This window comes from Portunus trituberculatus, chromosome 43, assembly GCF_017591435.1.
Source record: "Portunus trituberculatus isolate SZX2019 chromosome 43, ASM1759143v1, whole genome shotgun sequence".
In the NCBI taxonomy this organism is placed as follows: Eukaryota; Metazoa; Arthropoda; class Malacostraca; order Decapoda; family Portunidae; genus Portunus; species Portunus trituberculatus.
Genome location: NC_059297.1, coordinates 15,443,177 through 15,465,676, shown reverse-complemented (window position 1 = coordinate 15,465,676; position 22,500 = coordinate 15,443,177). Strand labels below are relative to the sequence as shown.

The 22,500-nt window shown below is 41.1% G+C and overlaps 3 protein-coding genes and 1 non-coding gene across 5 annotated transcripts in view; 1 reads left to right on the top strand and 3 right to left on the bottom strand.

Moving 5' to 3' along the window:
- Positions 1 to 3,277: 3,277 nt before the first annotated feature.
- LOC123518109 lies at positions 3,278 to 14,694 on the top strand. Of its 2 annotated transcripts, none has more exons than XM_045278725.1 (4): positions 3,278 to 3,403; positions 7,419 to 7,539; positions 13,232 to 13,478; positions 14,285 to 14,694. In XM_045278725.1, the coding sequence occupies exons 1-4, from the start codon at positions 3,398 to 3,400 to the stop codon at positions 14,313 to 14,315; spliced, it is 405 nt and encodes a 134-aa protein (XP_045134660.1). In that variant the 5' UTR covers positions 3,278 to 3,397; the 3' UTR covers positions 14,316 to 14,694. The 2 variants fall into 2 exon arrangements, with proteins under 2 accessions (XP_045134660.1, XP_045134661.1); XM_045278726.1 differs by having other exon boundaries at positions 13,232 to 13,482.
- Positions 11,996 to 12,069, bottom strand: Trnal-cag. The gene has a single exon. It is a non-coding gene; the product is annotated as a tRNA-Leu (tRNA).
- A 2,935-nt stretch (positions 14,695 to 17,629) lies between the features above and the next one.
- LOC123518135 (haloalkane dehalogenase-like) lies at positions 17,630 to 21,919 on the bottom strand. Its single transcript, XM_045278802.1, has 4 exons — positions 21,717 to 21,919; positions 19,337 to 19,556; positions 18,684 to 18,907; positions 17,630 to 18,447 (listed from the first exon to the last, which is right to left on the bottom strand). The coding sequence occupies exons 2-4, from the start codon at positions 19,554 to 19,556 to the stop codon at positions 17,839 to 17,841; spliced, it is 1,053 nt and encodes a 350-aa protein (XP_045134737.1). The 5' UTR covers positions 21,717 to 21,919; the 3' UTR covers positions 17,630 to 17,838.
- LOC123517988 (bromodomain-containing protein DDB_G0280777-like) overlaps positions 21,741 to 22,500 on the bottom strand; it is a gene marked incomplete at its 5' end in the record, with an annotated part of 9,301 nt that continues 8,541 nt past the window's right edge. The window contains 1 exon segment of the mRNA XM_045278489.1: positions 21,741 to 21,839. Within this exon segment, the coding sequence (XP_045134424.1) occupies positions 21,741 to 21,839 (99 nt within the window).

The window sequence follows — 22,500 nt, the reverse complement described above, 5'->3', positions numbered from 1 at the left end:
TCATAGCTAAATCTCTTCCAGCTAAGCATATTTCAGCACACATCTATTGGCATTAGAATAACGGTTTGATTAATAATTACTCGTATATACCTCATCTAAGTCTACATCTGACACTCACCATCTGTAATTCTGTCCTTCTATTGCATGTGCATCTTACTTCAATTCAGCATCTTTACTACCATCTTTACATTTACCTGAGTGCCGGTCAGGTGACGTCAGCGAGCATGGATATCATTCTCCTTTCCTTGTCTTTAGGTCTGACCAGATCCTGCAATCTTCACTCACCTCCGAGCTGTTCCAGTATCACATCCAAACACTCGATTCCCTGTCCTCCTTTGCCTCTCTCACTACCATCATCACTACATTTACCACACCACCTATCATGCTAGTCTTTTCCAGATACCATCGTCATTTCACCTAATGACATTGCTACAAAACATTATTTGAACAAACCTAGACGATTCAACTCAGCACATAGAAAAATCAAGGAGCTTAGTGGTGTAAGTACTTACATAGTCTTTAGAAATTATATTCTATAGATGGACCAGATAGTCATATCTGGTCCATCAGGAAACCTCATAACGGTCAAAAGGCTTACTACTATACATTTTAGCGGTGGACAAACGGTGTTTTTTGCAGAGATCTCCTAAACGAATCGTTGGGTGAGTATGATATTTCAACACACTACCTTGAACATCCGTTCGTAATTTATGGTTAACATACCACAGTGCTATATGTGTTATGTGAGGAGTTTACTCGTGAAAAATAACACATAGCCGACGAGTCATGTTGACGCATTCGAATGAAAGTGTGGTCCCCCCCACACACACCCACCCAAACCATTCCTAACCACTACTACGTCTCCCCCGTGTGATTATGCCAGGTATAAGAAGAAAAAGTTGTATGTTTTATTCATAGATTTTAGTAAAGCATATGACAGGGTTCCCCGAGCGAAGCTTATAAAACGGTTAAAGGACTTAGGATGTGGCAGAGCAATGTTACAGGCCATTAAGGCAATGTACGCTTGTACAAAACACATAGTGAAATCCTCTGTTATAAACGCATCTATAAGAGTTCGCCAGGGGGCCCCGTCTAGCTGTCTGCTGTTCATTCTATATCTTGATAATATGGTAAGAATGTTGAAAAGATCTGTAGTTACTGATGGCTTTCTAGGCAGTTTGCACGCATTGTTACTTATGGATGATGCAGTGATATTGTCAACAAGTAGAGAAATGTGTATAAGAAAGTTAGGTGTTGTACTGCAGTTTTGTAGAGAGAGTGGAATGATTATTAATGAAAAGAAAACAAAGTTCTTTGTGATTAACGGCCAGGAAGATGATAAAGAGTGTATAGTGTGCGATGGAGTGAGCGTGGCGTATTCCCCTGAGTACCTGTACCTGGGGCATGGTTTACTGACTCGGCTACTATGGACACCGTTATGGCGCTTCATGAAAGATCAAGTGAAGCAATAGTCAACAAATTTTCCATATTCTGTGCTAGCAATACACGTATGCCTTTCATTTATAAGAAAGCAGTGTTTGACGCAGCGGTGACGAGTGCTTTATTATACAGCTCCGAATCTTGGTTCACAGGTAAAATAAAAGTGATAGAAAAACAATACAATAAATTAGTGAAGTGCTTACTCGGTGTACGGAAAAACACAAGTGTGAATCTCTGTATGATAGAGGCTGGTATTTCACCACTACAAGACCTGATAGTGAAGAGAAAACATAGTTTCATTCAGACACAAATAAGAAACCAGGATCAGGAAATGCCATATCAGGTTGTATACAGGATTTGCGAGGAGGCTAACACACCATATTATAGAGATTTGGAAAGATCAAGTCTATGGAACAGAATTGAAAATAATATAGAAAAAGTAAGAGACTATGTGCGAGAAAAGGCGGCAGGTGCTACAAAACTTAGAACGTACCTGACAGAGATGAACCCTAACATGACAGTGCATCCAGTGTACACCACAAAATGCTTCATAGAAGACTATAAACGTGAAGCTTTTACCAGACTACGCTTAATGTCACACAGCCTTCGGGTAGAAGTTGGAAGGTGGAGTCGCACACCTCGTGAACAATGTGTATGCCAATGTGATGGTGTACACGTGCAGACAGAACAACACGTACTATTGGAATGTGCATTATCAGCAAGGTGTCGTGACAGGTTTCCCATGTTGACATTCACCAATTTAACAGAACTATTTGAAACCAATCATCTTAAAGATCTATGTGACTATATACATGATGTAATTTGTCTTTACTGAGGGGGGTTGAAACAGAATTTTTTTGTGTATATTAGTTCTTTATATATTTTCTTACTAATATGTATGTTGAAGTTAGATCACTATGAGTTATTTATGATGGATACGTCTATGGATCAGTCTCATAATGTGAATTAATTGTTTTGTTGGTTTTTTGGGGATATAATGCTTGTAGTTATTCTTGAAAACGGTCAGTTTTCAACAGTTGAAATAACAATGTTTGCCCTTTACTGCTAACTAAATTGTCATGGCTTGCATGCTGGACAAAAAAAAAAAAAAGCTTACCTATGTTTTTTTGTATACAAGTTTTGGTTGTACTGCATTTTTGTCAATAAACCTACTACTACTACTACTGTGTGTGTGTGTGTGTGTGTGGGGGATGCGTATGATGATAATGCGTAATGATAGGCGACACACACACACACACACACACACACACACACACACACACACACACACACACACACACACTCACATACTTACCACTCTGAATGATACAATGTATGTATGTTATGCATGTATGTATGTATGTTTGTATGTATGTATGTATGTATGTATGTATGTATATCAAGGTGAAACGTCGATAATAAATGGAGAAACTGAAGGTCTTGTTAGTATCCCTGTCTTCTTTCTTATATATATATATATATATATATATATATATATATATATATATATATATATATATATATATATATATATATATATACATTTGAAATTATTAGTCATAGATTTTTCTTGACATCATAAATTTCCTTGAAAAGGAAAAGCAAATGTAGCGCCCTCCCACAGGGACACCAAGGAAAAGCGGCACTCAGTCTGATACATAAAAAATGCTTCAAGTAGCACAATACACCTGAGATAATCCGACGAAGAGATGCTAAACAACACGCCGAACATGACCGGCGATTGGTTAATCTTGCGAAGTGGCGACGGCACCGAGGGCGGAGGCTGGTGGGTGTGCGCGGGGCTGGATATATAAAGGAGAGCCTGGCCTGTTGCAGCACACCGAACTCAACCGCTTGTGGATCAAGGACAATACCGCACCGCCCTTTCCCTTGCCACTGCCGCCGCCTGCGTGACAACCAGTAACACCGCCACCTGCTCAACCCCTCCACCACCACCATGAAAGTAGGTACCAGGTGCTCTACTTATTGGCGAGAGACACAAACTTTACAGACTTTGAGTCATGCTGGATTAGGTTTTACTTTTAGTTTCTCCAAGGCAGACTTCATAGAGATAGATCAGGTTGTGTGTCCTGCTATTTACTGTACGTGTAAGTGTAAAGGATAAAGGAAATGTAAATCTTGGTTCGGTTCATAGTTTGGATTCGTGATGCAGTTGAGACTCAATAATCTTTTCACTTTTTTTGTTAATGTGAAAAGAAAAATATATACAGATTTATCTAATACATCTGACTTCAATCTGCCACACGGATCTTAATTTCTCTCTTCAATAATTCCATGCCATCTTTTGACAATCTACCATGGCAGGCAAGATCCATTGAAAAATTATATATCTATAGAATAAGCATTAGAAAATCGATAATAATGTTTTATTCCATAGTCATTCTAGTCTTTCCAACCGTGCTCAAAATTATTTCACACACACACACACACACACAAAAAAAAAAAAAAAAAAAGATATTTCCCCACACACCACCTTTATCCAGACAGACGCCTCACTCTATCTTTCCTTTAACACTAATCCTTCTTCTCTCCACAAAGTTCTCTATGTCTTTTTCCTCCCCTTATCTTCATACAATTCTTTCTTTCTCCAACACATTCATTTCTTTCTGTAGCCCATCGCTCACGTCACCCTTGCCTTCAACACCACTACCGCAGTCAACAACAAAAAGCCATCTCCAGATACGTTCTCCAACACACACACACACACACACACACACACACACACACACACACACACACACACACACACACACACACACACACACACACACACACACACTCACACATGCTTTGATTTTGACTCCCTGTAATATGCTTTCCTTCCTTTTACCTAACTAGTCTTTCTATCTACCTTTCCATCAACACACTTCATGTCTACTTGCCTTTATCTTTTTCAGTAATTTCTACACAGCCTTTCACTCCGGACCTTACCTTAAGAACCTTACTTACTTGAACCTTTACTAAACACCACAACAAACACACAAGCATGGGTACTGCGATGCGACATATTCTAACTCCGTTACTGATTTACGACATTCATTACAACGATTCAAGTCTTCATATTCACATTCTACTCCCTAGTTGCCTCATCGCTCACTATGTATATTTTTTTCAACCTCAGGACACACCAGTTTAATTGCTTTATACCTCGACGCTACCACTTGACAATAGCTAACTTACTCATCCTGACTTAACAATATCATACTAAAAAGATCGGTAACTTATAACTCTCATCTTAACGTAAGTAGAGAAGTACAGAATAGCAAAAATCTAAAAGTTAAGCGAATAGCATTAAAAGACGAAAATCACACACATACAAACACACACACACACACACACACACACACACACACACACACACACACACACACACACACACACACACACACACACACACCATTTTTTTTTATAACATTCTCATTTGACTTGTTTCTTTTCATCTTTTCTCCTCCTCCTCCTCCTTTTTCTCCTGTCATTTTTCTATCGCATCGTGTTGGTAATCAATCCATTGTCTTTTCTCTTCCTCTGTGTTTTAGTTCCAGTCTTTCTTCGTTTTCTTCTTTTATTTAGTCCTAAGTCTTGTTTGTTTTCTTCTTTTCTTCCTTCCCTTCAACAGGTTCTTCCTCATCCTCTTACGTAACCTCCCATCTGCTCTTTTGACATTCTTCTATAAGCCCCAAACATCAGCGGAACCGGTAGACTAGGAAACTAAACTAAAGACAATCATCTTATCATAAACCAATACACTTACTTTTTTTTCTGTACATTACGCCAACTCTATATCCCTGAAATCTAACCTTCTCCGGCGTAACTCGTTCTCCTTTTCCTTCTCCTCTTCCTCTTCCCTACCCAGTACTCCTCGCCTTATGCAATGTTAGGTTCCCTTTCCCAAAAGTTCATTACAAGCAAATGACGTACAGTAGGGATTGTATGCCTGGAACGCTCCGTATTGACAGGCTTTGGTTTTTAGGCAAGACACGAAGACTGACGAAAGAGAGAGAGAGAGAGAGAGAGAGAGAGAGAGAGAGAGAGAGAGAGAGAGAGCGATTCATCATTGTGTTGGATGAGAGTGAATAAAGGTAATGAACTATATATATCACACAGACCAATGTATAGCCAAGACTGAGACCTAACATACAACACAACTCATCTCTTTCCTTCAGTGGAGTGGCAGTGTGTGTGTGTGTGTGTGTGTGTGGGGAAAGAGTGGTATAGGTGAGTATGTGTGTTTAAAATAATAAGAAGGAGGATAAAAAGATCATCTACCTGTACTCATTTCAGAAAAGATATGTAAGGCCACTTTTTTCCCTGCTCTAATTGCCCTAAAAGTCTCGCATAGAATATTGACCACAGTTGTGCGTGGAGGAAAAGATCGCATTTATTCAAAGAAATGTATATATAACGAGGGCCGTAAAGGTTCATAGGGATCTCTTTCTTTTGAAATACTGAGCTCATGGGAATAAAGGAGAAAAAGAGAGAGAGAGAGAGAGAGAGAGAGAGAGAGAGAGAGAGAGAGAGAGAGAGAGAGAGAGAGAGAGAGAGATAAGGGCATGTGTGTGTGTGTGTGTGTGTGTGTGTGTGTGTGTGTGTGTGTGTGTGTGTGTGTGTGTGTGTGTGTGTGTGTGTGTGTGTACTCGTATGAATGTATAAGCGTTGTCTGTTTTCTAACATAAGAGTAAACAGCAAAGTTTGTCATCCTACTTCGTTTCTTCTCACTCTCCTTATTAATTAAAAAAAAAACTATTTTCCGAGACAGCGAAGATAAATACTCAAGCCACTTTTCCAAACCGGCATGTAAGCAGAGGAGTAGCCACCCAGTGTGGAGACAGAAAGAAGATGCGTTCAGATTGATTATATGTAAGATAATGATAGTGTCACCTTGATGCATAATCAGATGTCACTTGTTTTCAAAGGCAGAAAATTACAAAAGAGAGGAGTTTCACATAAAATTATCCTCTATACAGTTTCTTTTTTCTTCTCTTTTTAAGTATCAGGTGTTACTGAGAGCCAAATTAATATAACTTGATATATATATTTTTTTTTATTTTTTTTTTATTTATACTATGTGGGCTTTTCATGGGAATTTATGGGCTAAAGGGGGTACTTGACACCATGATAGTCACACATCAGTATCATGATGGGCTTGACACCATGATAGTCACACATCAGTGTCATTTCTCTCGTTATAATACAACATCTTATTCTTGTAACTATAAGTACGTATTAGTCTTACTAGCTCATTTTCACGATTGAAATAGACATACTTGAAACAAAGAATAAAAGAATACGTTTTTTTTTTTTTGTCTCGTGTCTGTTTATCTCTCTGTCTTCTCCCCACTTCTCTCTCTCTCTCTCTCTCTCTCTCTCTCTCTCTCTCTCTCTCTCTCTCTCTCTCTCTCTCTCTCTCTCTCTCTCTCTCTCTCTCTCTCTCCAGTAATAAATGACAAGTCGGCGTCGTTTCCCTTCATCTCCGTAACAGAGTCGCCAGCGTGACAGCCCAAGACCTTAATTACTTAGGGGAACGATGAGTACCTCTGACAAGCACGCCTACAGAGATATACAGTACATGTCTGTGTGCGTGTGTGTGTGTGTGTAAATATATTACTATTCGTGTCTATCCATTCTTCGCTTTGCCCTCATCTTTATTTCCCTTTTCCTTTTCACCCATTGCCATCACTACCTCTTTCTTCTCTATGTCCATCCACCGCAAGCCTCACCTTCCTGAGTTGAGATGAGTTGAGGGGGGATAGAAAAGATGGGTGAAACTATGAAGAGTTAAAGCTGGTGGGAAGGGAAGTGTTGAGGGCTATAGTGAGAAAGGAAATAAAGTGGGAGTGTAAAGGTGACGGGCAAACTGTCTTGCTAATCTCACCTTCCTTCCTCGCCCTGCTCTTTATAATTATCTCATTCATCGGTCTCTCTCTCTCTCTCTCACACAACACGTTCTTCTTTCTCAGATGCCCCGCTCCTTCAGCCCCGCCCTCGTCCTCCTGGCCGCCCTCATCGCCGTCGCCGCCTCCCAGGGCTTCTACTCCCAGCGGTACGGCAAGCGGGGTAGCGACACCAGGCAGGTTACAGGTTAGTATTACGTATTGCTTTTATTTGAGTCGTTAATCTAATCTTCCAGTCATCGCTCTCATTATTGCTCAAGTTACCAAGTTTTTTTTTTTTTCTTTTCTTCCCCTATACATAAGATACAGTGATTATGTACTTGGGAATTCTTAAATTTAAACAGGCAGCCAGTCTCATATTCTCATCTTTGAAAAATTTAAGTTCTATTACTATCATTTGGGTTGTTATAGAAACCAGCAGTGGCGTCAGAACATCAATCTTCGTCAATCACATTATCAAGATCTTACAATTATACTTAAAAATGCCATACATACTCGTATACACGAACTTTTTTTGTGCAAGAGATCATCATTTTTTATGTGTCCGTTCATCATCTTTTACTTATTCATGGGATCTAACATGAGGAAAATACAAACACAGATATCATCAACGTTTCCATGATGGTCCCACCTTGCATCAGCGGAAATTAAACATAACTAACAAGAATAAATAAGTGAATAAGTAAATAGATAAATAGGTGGGTAGCATGAATAAAATGACAATGATAAACAAATGACAGATGTACCGGGGAAATGAACCATAAACTGACAAAATAGATAAACTGAATAAATTGATAGATGAATTACATAAGAATATAAAAACAAGAAAATTATAGAAGCTGCAAGAAACTGTCTGTCCTACACGTGGCAGTCCCTGTGGGAACAAAACTACCTAAATCCACCGATTATCCTCATCTATAAATATGTCCAGTCTTCTTTTTAAAGAAGACTCAGCACTAACAACACGATTTCTGAGTCCGTTCCATTCATCAACCACTGTCGCAAGACTTATCCGGTTAGAGAACTAGTTCCTTCCCATTTTTTTCCTAAAGCTAAATTTCTTAAGCTTGAACATGTTATTTCTGGTTCTTTCCTGGTTACTAGTCCTAAGAATATTGCTCATATCCCCTTTGTTATAACCTCTATACCACTTAAATACTTCTATCAGATCCCCTCTTAATTTATGTCGCTCTAAAGAATACAAATTAAGTATTTTCTATCTCACTTCGTAGGGAATATCCCTCATCCCCTGTATCCTTTTAGACATTCTCCTTTGCATTGATGTATCTTTCCTATAATGTGGGGACCAGAACTGTACAGCATAATCTAGATACTGTCCGACCAACGTCAAATATAACTTAAATATTATTTCGGGATTTCTGCTTTGAACATTCCTAAAAATTAGTCCTAGTACCCTATTTGTCTTATTTCTAGCCTCTATACATTGTTTTCTTAGACTGAGATAAGAGCTAACTATAACTCCTAAATATTCTTTTCATATATTGAACCTACCAAGACCTCATTGTTTATTGTGTACCTATTGTGTGGATTTCCTCTACCTACGTTCAGTGTTTTGCCATCTGTCTGTCCATTCATTCATTCTATCTAAATCTGCCTGCATGGCGATGGCATCCGAATCTGACCTAATCAATCTACCTATTTTCATATCATAAGCACATTTACTATTATCACTACTAATTCCACTATCTAAATCATTAACATATATCAATAATAACAATGGCATTAAAACTGATCCCTGAGGCACACCGCTAATTACTATACTTGGACCCACTCGGAATTAGAGCCTTTATTACAACTATGCCACCTATCGCCTAACCACGACTTGATCCAGGCTAACATTTTCCCTCTATCCCGTGCGCCCTAACTTTTCTCAAGAGCCTTATCAAATGCTTTACTAAACTCTAGGTATAGATTTTCTGCAGCCTCATAAACTCTACTATAAAAATTCAATAAGTTTGTAAGGCACGACTTTTCCTTCGTAATGCCATGCTGAAAGTTATTAAATAAGTTATATTTTCTAACTGCTCCTTAATGTTCTTCTCTGTTATTGACTCCACTCATTTATCTACAATTGAAGTTAAGCTGACAGGTATATAATTAGACGTTAGAATTTGATCTCCCTTCTTAAATATGGGTACATGCTAAAGGGACCGATGCTAACGGTTCACTGATGACCTCTTTGGATATATTTCACTCTCTTCTGCTCTAAAAATCTTTTCAATATCTGGAATTTCCGGATAGTGATAAAAAATACTCATTCATAATCTTATTAATCTCTTCTCTAGAACTAACTAATAAGCTCTCCCTTAGTTGCTTTTAAAGGATCTATTTCTTCTCTATTTTTCGTCCTATATACCTGAAAAAGATCCCTTTGAACCCGTCTTTGCTTTGCTGGCTGCCTTCAAAATCAATGAACAGAAGAATAACATAGTTAAATAAACGCCAATAATGAAGAAGGAAAAGACGAGCAGTGGCCCTCCTATCCCAAGGACGCAAGGCCGAAAAGCGAGACCCGGATATTAAATGGAAAAGAAAACATGAACAAACAGAAGACTCTCTCTCTCTCTCTCTCTCTCTCTCTCTCTCTCTCTCTCTCTAGCCATGCCCCTTTCCCTTCCGCACACCTACACACACACACACACACACACACAGCATACCTATCAATCCAATATTGGCCGTATGGAGCCGTCCTACGCTAAGGCCTCGCTCGACCCACGTTACTAAGGCTGAGTTTGGCCTGGCCTAAACTCATAGACGGTCCCATCTCTAAGTCCTAAAACGCCCACATACAACGCCTTCACTGGGGATGGACTAATTAAGACCAAAACACCATCAACTACTGACTCATGGTGTTGGAAATTACCTTAGAAGGGGGAAAAAGAGGCTGAAAAAGGCACTGAGAGAGAGAGAGAGAGAGAGAGAGAGAGAGAGAGAGAGAGAGTCTATATCCTAAATTTCCTTGATTTCGCGAGTTTATGCAATCCAGTTTTCACTTACATCAGTCAGTCACTGCTATATTACCAAGACTGGATGCAAGACTAATTTTTTCTACTTCCATTGTTCTTAGTCTCTATTTCTTATTATTCACTCACACCTTGTTTCCTTTCCTTGTTACTTCTCATTATTCACTGGTGGAGAGAAAGTTCGTGTGGCAAACCATACTGTTTCTCCTCCTCCTCCTCCTCCTCCTCCTCCTCTCTCCTCCTCCTCCTCCTCCTCCTCCTCCTCTTCTACCTCGAACTTCATTCTGTTTCACTTTCTATTTTTTTTCCTCCTCCTATTACTCTCCTTTTCTCCTCCATCATTTCGTCCTTCTTTACTTCTTTTTCTCCCTCTTCCTCCTCCTACTTCTCTACTTTTCTTTCTCCTCCTCGACAATACCAGACATTATTGTCACCTTTCCTTCATCTATCCTTCCTTCACTATTCCACATTTGAAGATTTCTTATTTTACATACTGCAGGTTATAACAAACAGCCTTCTATGTAAGGACCAACAAACCTGATGCTGCATGGTCTTTTTTTGAGTTTCTCTTTTTCTGTTACTCCTCCCTTCCCTTCTCCTCGCCAACAGTTCTCCCCCTCCCCTCTTTCTCGTCCCCTTAGGTTGCCGTACAGTACCAAGAAACAATTACCAACATACATATAAACTCACACAACTCCTCACCTTAACTATCTTATTCCTCATCTTAGCTATCCTCAAAATCCTTGTCTCTCTTCACTTTCGCGTGCTGCTGCTTTTCCTCCTTCCCTCATACCTGCGAAAACAGACACGTTATTGTACAAATTAGCCGCAAGACGTCTCACCTGTTTTCTCCCACATCATTATCTTTTAAGGGGAAGCTGCTCCAAATCTTTAAGGTGTGTGTGTGTGTGTGTGTGTGTGTGTGTGTGTGTGTGTGTGTGTGTGTGTGGAGCGAAGAAGCGAACCAGTGAGGAGAAGACATTAGACTCGATGAAAAAATGCTTTCGGCTACCGTCCTCTCTCTCTCTCTCTCTCTCTCTCTCTCTCTCTCTCTCTCTCTCTCTCTCTCTCTCTCTCTCTCTCCACCTTTTCGTAACGTACTCTACATACCTATCAGTATTTTTCCCACACCGTTCCTTTGTATCCCCCCCTTCTCCCTGATAACCCAGCCCACCATCGTTCCTCCTGTGTTAATGCCCCCACGGCCACTGGGACGGCTAATTATCCTTCTTTCTCGGCGGGAACGTGACCCCTGAGAGTGTGAGTCCTCTCGGCGGAATTGTAAAATATACCTGGGTTTTTATTTTAATCATGGCGTGTCCCCTCGTAGCTCCTGGCTCTCCCACACAAGTGAGCGTCTGTTCTGCACTTAAAGGCGTGGAACATAATGCCTCCTCACTCCGAATCTGAAGAGAAAGAGGTGAGGTTAGAAAGTATGTGTTTCACTGTTTGATCTGCTGCAGTCTCTGACGAGACAGCCAAACGTTATCCTACGGAACGAGCTCAGAGCTCATTATTTCCGATCTTCGGATAGGCCTGAGACCAGGCACACACCACACACCGGGACAACAAGGTCACAACTCCTCGATTTACATCCCGTACCTACTCACTACTAGGTGAACAGGAGCTACACGTGAAAGGAGACACACCCAAATATCTCCACCCGGCCGGGGAATCGAGCCCCGGTCCTCTGGCTTCTGAAACCAGCGCTCTAACCACTGAGCTACCGTGTGTGTGTGTGTGTGTGTGTGTGTGTGTGTGTGTGTGTGTAGTAAGTGTTTATGTTATTTGTAAGTCACTTTATGTGCAGCTGGATATGCGGATGTGAATGTGAGTGGGTACATGCATTCAGAATGGTCTACTCCCGAAATATATATATATATATATATATATATATATATATATATATATATATATATATATATATATATATATATATATATATATATATATATATATATATAGTGGGCTCTGGCTGGAGAGTTTGCCACTAAGATAAGTATACTGTTTTCTTACTCGTATATAGCAAAAGATTGCCAGATTACACATATATTACTCCTGTCTCTGTCTCCACTTTCTTACCAACGTTCTTATTGTCTCGTATTTAATCTTCTTATTATACCATTACCATTATCATTGTAAAGACTTATTAGGAGTGAACACGTATAGATTTCCGTTAGAGCTGTGGACTATTACACCTACGTAAGTTGTTCGCGTTGCCTTGTTTGTTTAACTTTGCTGAGAAATGAAAAATAAATTAAAGTACGTACCACACAACTAATTACAACAGTTCAGCCCATTATCGTAGTAGTAACATTCAGTAACATCGAAAGAATACAGAAGTTCTGTACTGATAATGAGCACAGTTTGCGTACCTAACCACAATATCAGCTGTGGAACTTGTCTGTGGGCACTTAACTTTTCCGAGTCCCGCTGTGTCTCCCGGTGTTGTTCCTTGCTGCAAATTAACCTCCGTCACGCAGTGTATCCTGAGGTAAGAGAAATTTCAGCCTGTCTCTTAAGAATGAGTCACGCTGTTCATCCAATCACTTCGGATTACTTTGCTTGATAAAAATGACCTCGTCTCTCCCTCTAACGTCACTGTCAGATTGGCACTTATCCTCCTTTTGTCATCAGTTTTAAAAAAGTAGATTATCTAGTACTGCTATGTGTCTTTATCCCTCCTCTTCTCTTCTCCATCCTCCTCCTCCTCCTCCTCCATCACTTTCTCCTAATCTCCACCACCTATTCCTCGTTCTGCTCTCCGCCCTCCTTCTACTCATCCTTGTTCCTGCTGCTCTCTCGCTTTCTCTTTTTATTTTTTTTTTTATTTTAGTATGTGGTGCATAAAGACAGGCATTCCTCACTTTCACATACTGATTTTCCTGCACGCAGAGAGATCTGGCTTCTACGCTAACCGATACGGCAGGTCCCAGGGAATTCCCGAGATTAAGGTGAGGTCATCCCGTTTCGTGGGAGGCTCCCGGTATGGCAAGAGGTCCGGCGTTCCTGCCCTTGCTGAAGTGCCCCTCCCAGTTGTTGCCCCCGAGAGCGAGGAAGGCGAAGTTGGAGCGTCGCTTCTCCTCGGTGACTCCGTGGTCTGCCTTTTGGTCGATGTGCCTGATATCTACCGCTGCCTCAAGTAAGTCTGTTGTTGCTTGTGTTTCTGTTTCCTATTTTTACGCTCCTTTGAGTCACTTTTTTCTCTTTCTTTCCATTCCTCCCTTTTTTCTCAAGTAAGTTTGCTGCTGCTCGTACATCACTTAAGCTTCGTTCAGTTTTTTTCCCCAATATCTCCATTGTTTTTTTCCTCCGCCTCTTTCTCCAATGTCACATTGATGTGCTTGATATCTACCGCTGCTATTACACCACCCCTTCTTCCTACTGTTCGATCAGTTATTTTCTCTCTTTTTTTAATATTTATTCATTTCCTTTATTCTTTTTTTCAGAATTTCCATACTCCTGATGATTTTTACCTATAATTGTGTGATAAGTGGCGACCATTCCGGTTCCTCTTCATACAGTTAATGTTCCCTCTCCTAACATTGCTCACTCTCCTTTGTCGGATCGTTTTGCAAGGATTTTCCTTACACATTCTCAAATTATCACCATTAGCAACTCACCCACCACGACCACTACTACCACTACAACCTCTCCCACCATCCTATCCAAACAGTAGAGCAGTATCACCTTACTTGAGCTATTACGTCATCAATATTTGCTTTCGCCTGTGACAGCACCACCTGCGTAATCGGTTTCTCTTTTCCGCCTTGTATTCCCTACTCCAATTTTTCCTTACATAATCCACGTGTTATTCATCTTTGTTTCTATCTAGAAGACTTTAATGCTGCAGTTACCATATGCACTCCTTCACTTCATCATTCTTTCACATCTGTCTCCTCCCGATCGAATATTATCCCTGAAATGTCTCTTGTCTCTTTCGAACAGAAAATCCGCATCCGAGGAATCCACGAACTAAAAACTTTTGGGATGTCATACGACGGAGGAACAACAAGAGAAGCACTGAGACGCAATGAATGAAGCCGAAATAATGAAGCAGAACTATCTTATTCCTATTCACCCACACACACCCACCCACACACACACACACACACACACACACACACACAGGGATCAAGAGCTCGAGTTCAATGTATAGCGAAGCAAACGTCCTTTCAGCCGCGTAAATCAACAGTGCTTCTCAAAATACTACATATAAGAGAGACCAAGGGGAAGGAAAAGAAGAGGGAATCACAGGAGATCGAGAAATGAGATAGGTAATCTGTAAATATCAATATCATTATGTACTTGAAAAAGAAAGACACTTCCTCCGAAATAAAACATTCCTTGATCCCCCACTTTGTCTTTACTTGCCTCTCCCACAGCAGTGCGAGTGTCGGGTGGGTGTTGTTTTGGTGATTGTGTGAAAGTTGCTTGTGCGTTTTTATTTTCATGCTTTTTACTGCTCTGACGTTTTTACTTTTAGTGCTATTGTTACCTCTGCCACTACTACTACTGTTGCTACTACTACTACTACTACTACTACTGCTACCACTACCACTGCCATTACTACTACCAATACTACTACCACTTGTACTACTACTGCTACTACTACTACTGCTACCACATCTACTATACTACTACTACTACTACTACTACTACTACTATCATTACTGCTACTATTGCTGCTGCTGCTATCATCATCACTATAACCACCGCCACCACAATAATAATAATAATAATAATAATAATAATAATAATAATAATAATAATAATGTTGTTGGGTCTGTTGATAATAAATCCCACTTCTACTACTACAACAACTACTGCTGCTGCTACTGCTAACACTACTGCTACACTATTGCCACCACCATTAATCAGAAAAGCAACCTAAGAGGAAATCAACCCAGATTAATTAAGTCATTCTCAACACTTTACCATCATATTTTTCATCTCACTCTCATTAATTCTCTTATGATTCTTTAACTCTACCTACGTATGAACTTTTCCTTTACCTAACAGCTTTGATATTTCACCTTACCACCAAAATATCCAACTCAAGTGTGTGTCCTATTTATACTTTGTCTCCTTCCCTCATCTCCTCCTAATGAGATTACTATCCGTCGAGTCCCAGAAATTGATGTACCTAATACTCTGCTCCTTTTATCCCCTTGACACTGTATTCAGCCCTCTTATTACCATCCACAGAGTACATTTACATTCCAGATAATTGATACACGTACTCTCTCTCTCTCTCTCTCTCTCTCTCTCTCTCTCTCTCTCTCTCTCTCTCTCTCTCTCTCTCTCTCTCTCTCTCTCTCTCTCTCTCTCTCTCTCTCTCTCTCTCTCTCTCTCTCTCTCTCACACACACACACACACACACACACACACACACACACACACACACACACACACACACACACACACACACACACACACACACACACACACACACACACACACACTCACACTCTCTCACACACACTCACACACACACACACACACACACACACACACACACACACACACACACACACACACACACACACCAGATATCCAAGTTCAAACTGGCCTGGCCTTCAGGTTATGGACAGCACTTCTTTTTAGGCTTAGCAAGTGAGGGAGCCTTGAGTACCTTTAATTCTGCAATGGTAGACAGTCCATGGGTATTATTGAAGGTTCAGAAAGGGAGAGGGAGTACAGCCTAGCACAAACTCTGAACCAAGGGACGAAACTACAAAGAAATATACAAAGAAAAACCAAATAGTAACAAACTTTGAGACAGACAAAGTGAGCTATATGAACATGACACAACGGTCTCTTCTCGCCACTAGCTGGTACACCTCCAGTCAACTTTCTAATCTTAGCTCAAATATTGTTTTTTATTATGAGCATCGATGAAAACAGAAAGACCTGCAGGCGACACAAAGTTTACAGAACCACAAGATAGTCAGTCTACTCAGGCCATTCACCGCTGATCCGAACAGAGAGGATGTGGGAATCACAATGAATCTAGAAATAAAACTGAGTATAGTGTAGTATATAGTGACGGAGTAGAATGAGGGAGCTACAGAACTTATGATGGTGACATTAATATCTTGCCGACCACCGTCCACCAGGTAAGGGTCAGGGAGGCCACTCACTGGTGCTGCGTACTGGGACACACAAGTTTCACCTGTGGAATGTTCATCTTCACAAAATAGCATTGCGTATCTCATCCCAGACTTCAATGTTGATTTAGCTGTAAATTGACCTTCACTTGCAACACACGAGTATGACGAGACAGTCTTGCCTCATCAATCATCTTTACAGCGTGATTTGGTGGTTGGGGAAAGTTACCTTAGTGCAAAAAAGAAAAAAGCATAGTTCACAGATCCTCCTGGGGCATAATCTTGTAAGAGAACTGGTTCGGTGATACATCCTTTCGTCACCAGGTAGTCAGTCTCTACTTTCGTGCCACAAGCCGCCAGCGTTGTTTTCTCATTTATTATCCTTCGATCTACTTTTTCGGTTTTTCCTTTTCCTTCTGCAAATGTTCCACTACTTCTTCACGTTGTCGTTCTTACTTTTTTGTCTTCTTACACTACTATGAATACGAAATATCTTATTATTTATCTAGAAGATTAGTTTAGTAATCATAAGAGAGAGAGAGAGAGAGAGAGAGAGAGAGAGAGAGAGAGAGAGAGAGAGAGAGAGAGAGAGAGAGAGAGAGAGAGAGAGAGAGAGATTGATTGATGTCTTTATTGGCCTTTAACATTTTTTTAAAGTATATTTACATAAGATAGATATAACAGCATTAATCAGGCCAGGTCTGTTAAGCCGAGGCTTTTTACAGACCGGTTGAATTACCTAAGAAAAAAGAATACACGCCAGTGTTACACTAAGAGCTTTTGTATATACTCCAATGTTAATCACAAATCATACAAAATATATATGTACAAATACACACACACACACACACACACACACACACACACACACACACACACACACACATTCTACATATATAAAATTACATACATAATCTACATATACATATTATGAAAATAATATGTATATGTAGAGAGAGAGAGAGAGAGAGAGAGAGAGAGAGAGAGAGAGAGAGAGAGAGAGAGAGAGAGAGAGAGAGAGAGAGAGAGAGAGAGAGAGAGAGAGAGAGTGTGTGTGTGTGTGTGTGTGTGTGTGTGTCACAGCATACGCAGAGCTGCCAGTATTTTCTGAAAAGACGTTTAGACACATTTATAAAGCACATTAATTGATCATAGATAAGTCGTGGCAAAGAAAGGAATAACGATATAATCATATCATTTTTTAAAATGTTTATGATTTACACCAGCACACAGAATAAGTTATGATATACATCCTAATCTATCATGAATAAATAGCTCCTTACCTTATCTTAAATTAACTGAGTAGATACAGAGATCGGTACAGATTGTGTCTGCAATATATTCTCTGACTCTTGCCTTCCTGCTCTGAGCGATGGCGCAGCCACGTTACCGTCATAACTCGGGCGTAAGACTACGTGACCCTAGGCTGCAGCTGTTCTGTATGAAGGTGATTATGAGGCGTGATATCAGCAGTCCTTGGTCCTCCTGCAGAAAGTGACCAGCGTCAGGAATCTGAGCCTCGCAAGCTTGTGGCAGAACGCGCTGCAGTAGTGCCTTCCCCGGAAGAGTGAATAGCTCCCCGTCACTGTAGGCGATAAGAGCTGGGCCATCCCAATTCAGGAGGAACAGCGCTGCTTTCTGCATCTCACGAGCCATCGGGTCATTCTTCGTCAGAGGGATCAGAAGTGGCCACCACGCGGGCCCTGCCTGGTATAGGTGTGAAGGGAAAGGAGCCCCATATCCGTGGGAGATTGCGTCCCGCGGAGCTTTAGAGGCCACCCTAAACACAGTCTCCACGGATTGCTGTCGACCCAAACTTTGAACCAAAGCACGGAACATCAGGTAAGGTGCGTGCTCGCTGGCACGGAAGAAGGAGCTGAATATGTCGCCCTGTGGCAGCCACGTGTTGAGCAGCACCAGGCGGCGGAAGCGAGATGGGTCTCGGGCCATGGCGCTCACGCCCGTAGGACCTCCAAGATCGTGTGCAATTAGTGTCACACCCTGCAAGAATGTCTCAAGCTGTAAATCAGAACTGCCTCTCAAAAACCCTTCTATTTTGTGCCTCACAATCCATAGCTTTACTTATGATGGTGCGGTGATCAAGAGTCTGGTCATTAAACTACTTCACAATACATAGCATCACCACTAGAATATTTCAGTGACTCCTTTTTAATACACCTCATTGCACTTTATAACTCTTGATCACTCTCACCTCACAAGGAGACACATTCACTCACCTTCAGGTCGAGTTCCTTCAGCAGCAGCAGGACGGTGGCCACGTGCATCTCATGGGAGTACGCGTTAGGGTCTGTCAGTTTATCGGAACGCCCGAAACCGATGTGGTCAGGCGCTATGACACGGTAACCAGCGGCAAGGAGACCTGGCACAACCTTGCGGTACAAGAAGGACCAGGAAGGCGTCCCGTGCAACAGCAAGAGGGTCTCAGGAGCGTCGCGAGGTCCTGCCAGATTGAAAGATACACTATTACTAAGACAACGAGGAAACAGGCGTGACACACACACGCACACACACACACACACACACACACACACACACACACACACACACACACACACACACACACACACACACACACACACAGGTGCATGAGCATTTTCCAGTGAGAGAGAAAGAGAGAGAGAGAGAGAGAGAGAGAGAGAGAGAGAGAGAGAGAGAGAGAGAGAGAGAGAGAGAGAGAGAGAGAGAGAGAGAGAGAGAGAGAGAGAGAGAGAGAGAGAGAGAGAGAGAGAGAGAGAGAGAGAGAGAGAGAGAGAGAGAGAGAGAGAGAGAGAGAGAGAGAGAGAGAGAGAGAGAGAGAGAGAGAGAGAGAGAGAGAGAGAGAGAGAGAGAGAGAGAGAGAGAGAGATATGGCGGCGGGGTGATAGCAAACCTTCGTCGATGTAGTGTACTCTGAGAGGCAGTGGGAGGCCGTGTATCCGCTGCAGGAGGTAGTGCGGCTCCCAAGGGTATCCGAGTTGAGACAGATGGGCGAAGTGATGATGGGGCGTCCTTACCACAGGTGGCTCGTGGGCAGCGGCGCCGCCTCCTTCCCCCAGCAACATTGCCAACGCCACTGCCACCACCATCATACTCAGAAATGTCCCACCCATCTGAAAGCCATTGGAGTTGACGTAACACCTTCTTCCATACAATAGTTAATGTGTGATGCTAGGATGGTGTCGCAACATTCATAGTTAAGTGAATAAGTAAATTTATAAGATATAGATTAAATACATCCTTCTTGCTTTTCAGGAGTGAAGTAGACAGGACAAGAAAATATCAAAAGGGAGAAATTCCGATATCTATTATTTCCCATTAAAAAAGAAAGTGAATAAATAGATGATTAAAATATAGAAGGGAGTCCGGACTGGAAGCCAAATTAATTCTGGAAACGTTTCGATGCTCCTCCCTGGAAGCAGTTCAAGGTATAGGAGAGAAGAAAAATAGACACAGGCAGTGAGTTGTAGAGTTTTATAGTGAAAGGGATAAAGGAAGGAAGACACTTTATTAACTCCTGTGTGAGATGGACAGCATATTGGTGCCAACTGAGAAAATCCTGTCCTAATGAGTCACAGGTCACAGTATTACACTTGCATTTCTTCATTTGATATTCAGTTATATAAATGTGTTCTGTACCCTCACATACACGTAGTCCCGTCTCTCTTAATGTTCTGGTTCTCCTCCTCTTAACCTTCACCTACTCTCTTGTCCTATTATTAGTTAATCTTGTGATAAACCTCAGTATCTTATTATTCTTAGTGACAGCGTCGTGTAATCTTGATATCTGGTTTCGTATTGATGTTCTTCAAACCTAATTCTTCATCCCAGCTTTCTTTTTCTTCATAACTATTTGTCTGATATTATTCCTTCTTTGTGCGTGCCTTGTCTCTCTTTGAAGTGCCTTAGTTTATAACAAGAGTGTTTAATTAATTTGAACACGAGTACTCAGCTCAAGTTTCTTAAATATTAGCAGCATAGATTTTGAGGCAACAGTTTTTGTACAACGTAAAAATTTACAAATCGTATCATATATTCTAGCATTAAATTAATTGTTTTGAAGTTAGAGAGAGAGAGAGAGAGAGAGAGAGAGAGAGAGAGAGAGAGAGAGAGAGAGAGAGAGAGAGAGAGAGAGAGAGAGAGAGAGAGAGAGAGAGAGATAGGGGAGGGGGATGTCAAACAATGAAGAGAAAATCAATTAACCTAAATGCAAGAAAAAAGACAAAAAAGGAAAAAAATATGAAAATAAATAGCAAGGAGGAGAAAGCTAAAACGTGAAGAGAAGAGAAGAGAAACAAAAGGAGATGGGAGGAAGAGACGGCAAGGAATGTGGTGAACTCGCTTATGTAACGGTCAGTGTATGGGAGAAAGGGGGATGAATATAAAGAAATATGCCCATACTTTCTAACGGGTAGAGATTTACCGTTACTCTCGCACTGTTAAGGATGTCTGTGATGAAATTGTGAAGCGGAGGGATAGGAGGAAGGGAACGAGAGCTAATCAGAGGGTGTATAAAGCGAAAGTGTGAGAGAAGTCAGGTGTAGGATGTGGAGGAAAATGAGAACAATTGAAGAAAAAGTGAAGCAGTAAAATAGAAGAGAAAACAGGGTCACTTTCTCCCGACCACGTGTAGCGAACCTCAAGAGTCATCTGGTACCACGACGCGTTCGCACATGATGGGACGTAAGAAACATGTGCGTGCCTCGTGTATTACTGGCAAATGGTAGCTTGTCAGTGCCATAATCGCAACTTGTCAACGTCAGTGTTCGCCTCCAATTTCAGTCCTATTCCTGCTTATCTAGATATATATGATTTACAAATCATTATCATCACACACACACACACACACACACACACACACACACACACAGGTGCATGAGCATTTTCCAGAGAGAGAGAGAGAGAGAGAGAGAGTATAAGTATATAATTATGTAAGTGCAAAGGAAAAGAGGGGGAGGGATCAAAAGAGTCGTGAAAACGACGAAACCAGGAATCAGACACGTATCGACATCGACGAACAGGGAGGAGAAGAAGGGTGACGACAGGCTGTTTCCGCGGCAGTATTAGTAAATGACCTGACTGAGGCTGACTGCAGCAGGTTTCTTTCAGCCGACAATTACTGTTTTACAATCAATCAAACAAAAAACTAACAATAGCCAAAACTGTCCACAAGCATATGTACGAAAAAGAAAAGATAATAACACTGTAATAAGCCATCGAAATAATAAAATAAACATCTGACACAAGAAACGAAACACTCAAACTTCATTTACCTGTTCTCAAGTTTCTGTTTACTTCTATTCCTGGCTGTAGTCTGCTGGTCGCGCACGTGCAACTAACAGAGCGATTGGGGCAAGAGTGGCAAAGCAGAACTCGGCCTCGTCCCGTCTGCGAAACTGGTGAGCGTAGACACAAACATGCGCGCACACATCACTTATGAGCACAACTGAGGTCTGAGAGCAAGGACTGACTGACACTGAGGGTGTGTGTGGTACTGACTGCTGAGAGGACGAAACAAACTTTCACCTATGAATCTTCCGGATCAGGAATGAAAGATTGAATATACCATACAACATAACCGATCGGAATTTAGAGGAAAAGGCTGGAATCGGACAGTGATCTTGTACAGAATTTAAAGTAAACAAAATAAGAAAAGACCTGGCAGAAATTTAGAGAGTACTGTACCAAATGCACGAAACTAATCAGTAAAAGAAAACTGACGGAAAAAAAGTGCAAATAGTCAAACGATCATCTCGTATAAATATCTGCAGTATCTTTCCAAATGCAGAAAAAGTCTAACTAAAGAAAGGTAAATTATGTATTGTGTGTGAGTGAAATTTAGTTATTTAATAAAACTAGACACGAGCATGTGGTAGTACTCAGTTATTTAGCTCACTAATTTACAAAAGTCAAAAGAAAGGAAAGAAGGCGCGTGAGTCATCGCCTGAAGGGTTCTCGAGTATCCGCACACTTCCAGCCAAAACTTTTGCTTAGGTGACAGAGTAACTTCTGACGCGTATTGACTGAGGTGGTTTCTTTCTCCTCCCTCCCACCCCA

Excerpts from the sequence above, each read along its gene's own strand:
- LOC123518109 (XM_045278725.1), top strand. Across the intron at positions 7,540-13,231 it reads CGACACCAGGCAGGTTACAG|AGAGATCTGGCTTCTACGCT; the intron begins GTTAGTATTACG and ends TCCTGCACGCAG. Across the intron at positions 13,479-14,284 it reads GATATCTACCGCTGCCTCAA|AAAATCCGCATCCGAGGAAT; the intron begins GTAAGTCTGTTG and ends TCTTTCGAACAG.
- LOC123518135 (XM_045278802.1), bottom strand. The coding sequence starts at position 19,556 with ATGGGTGGGACATTTCTGAGTATGATGGTGGTGGCAGTGGCGTTGGCA. Across the intron at positions 18,908-19,336 it reads AGTACACTACATCGACGAAG|GACCTCGCGACGCTCCTGAG; the intron begins GTTTGCTATCAC and ends TCAATCTGGCAG. Across the intron at positions 18,448-18,683 it reads TGAAGGAACTCGACCTGAAG|GGTGTGACACTAATTGCACA; the intron begins GTGAGTGAATGT and ends ACATTCTTGCAG.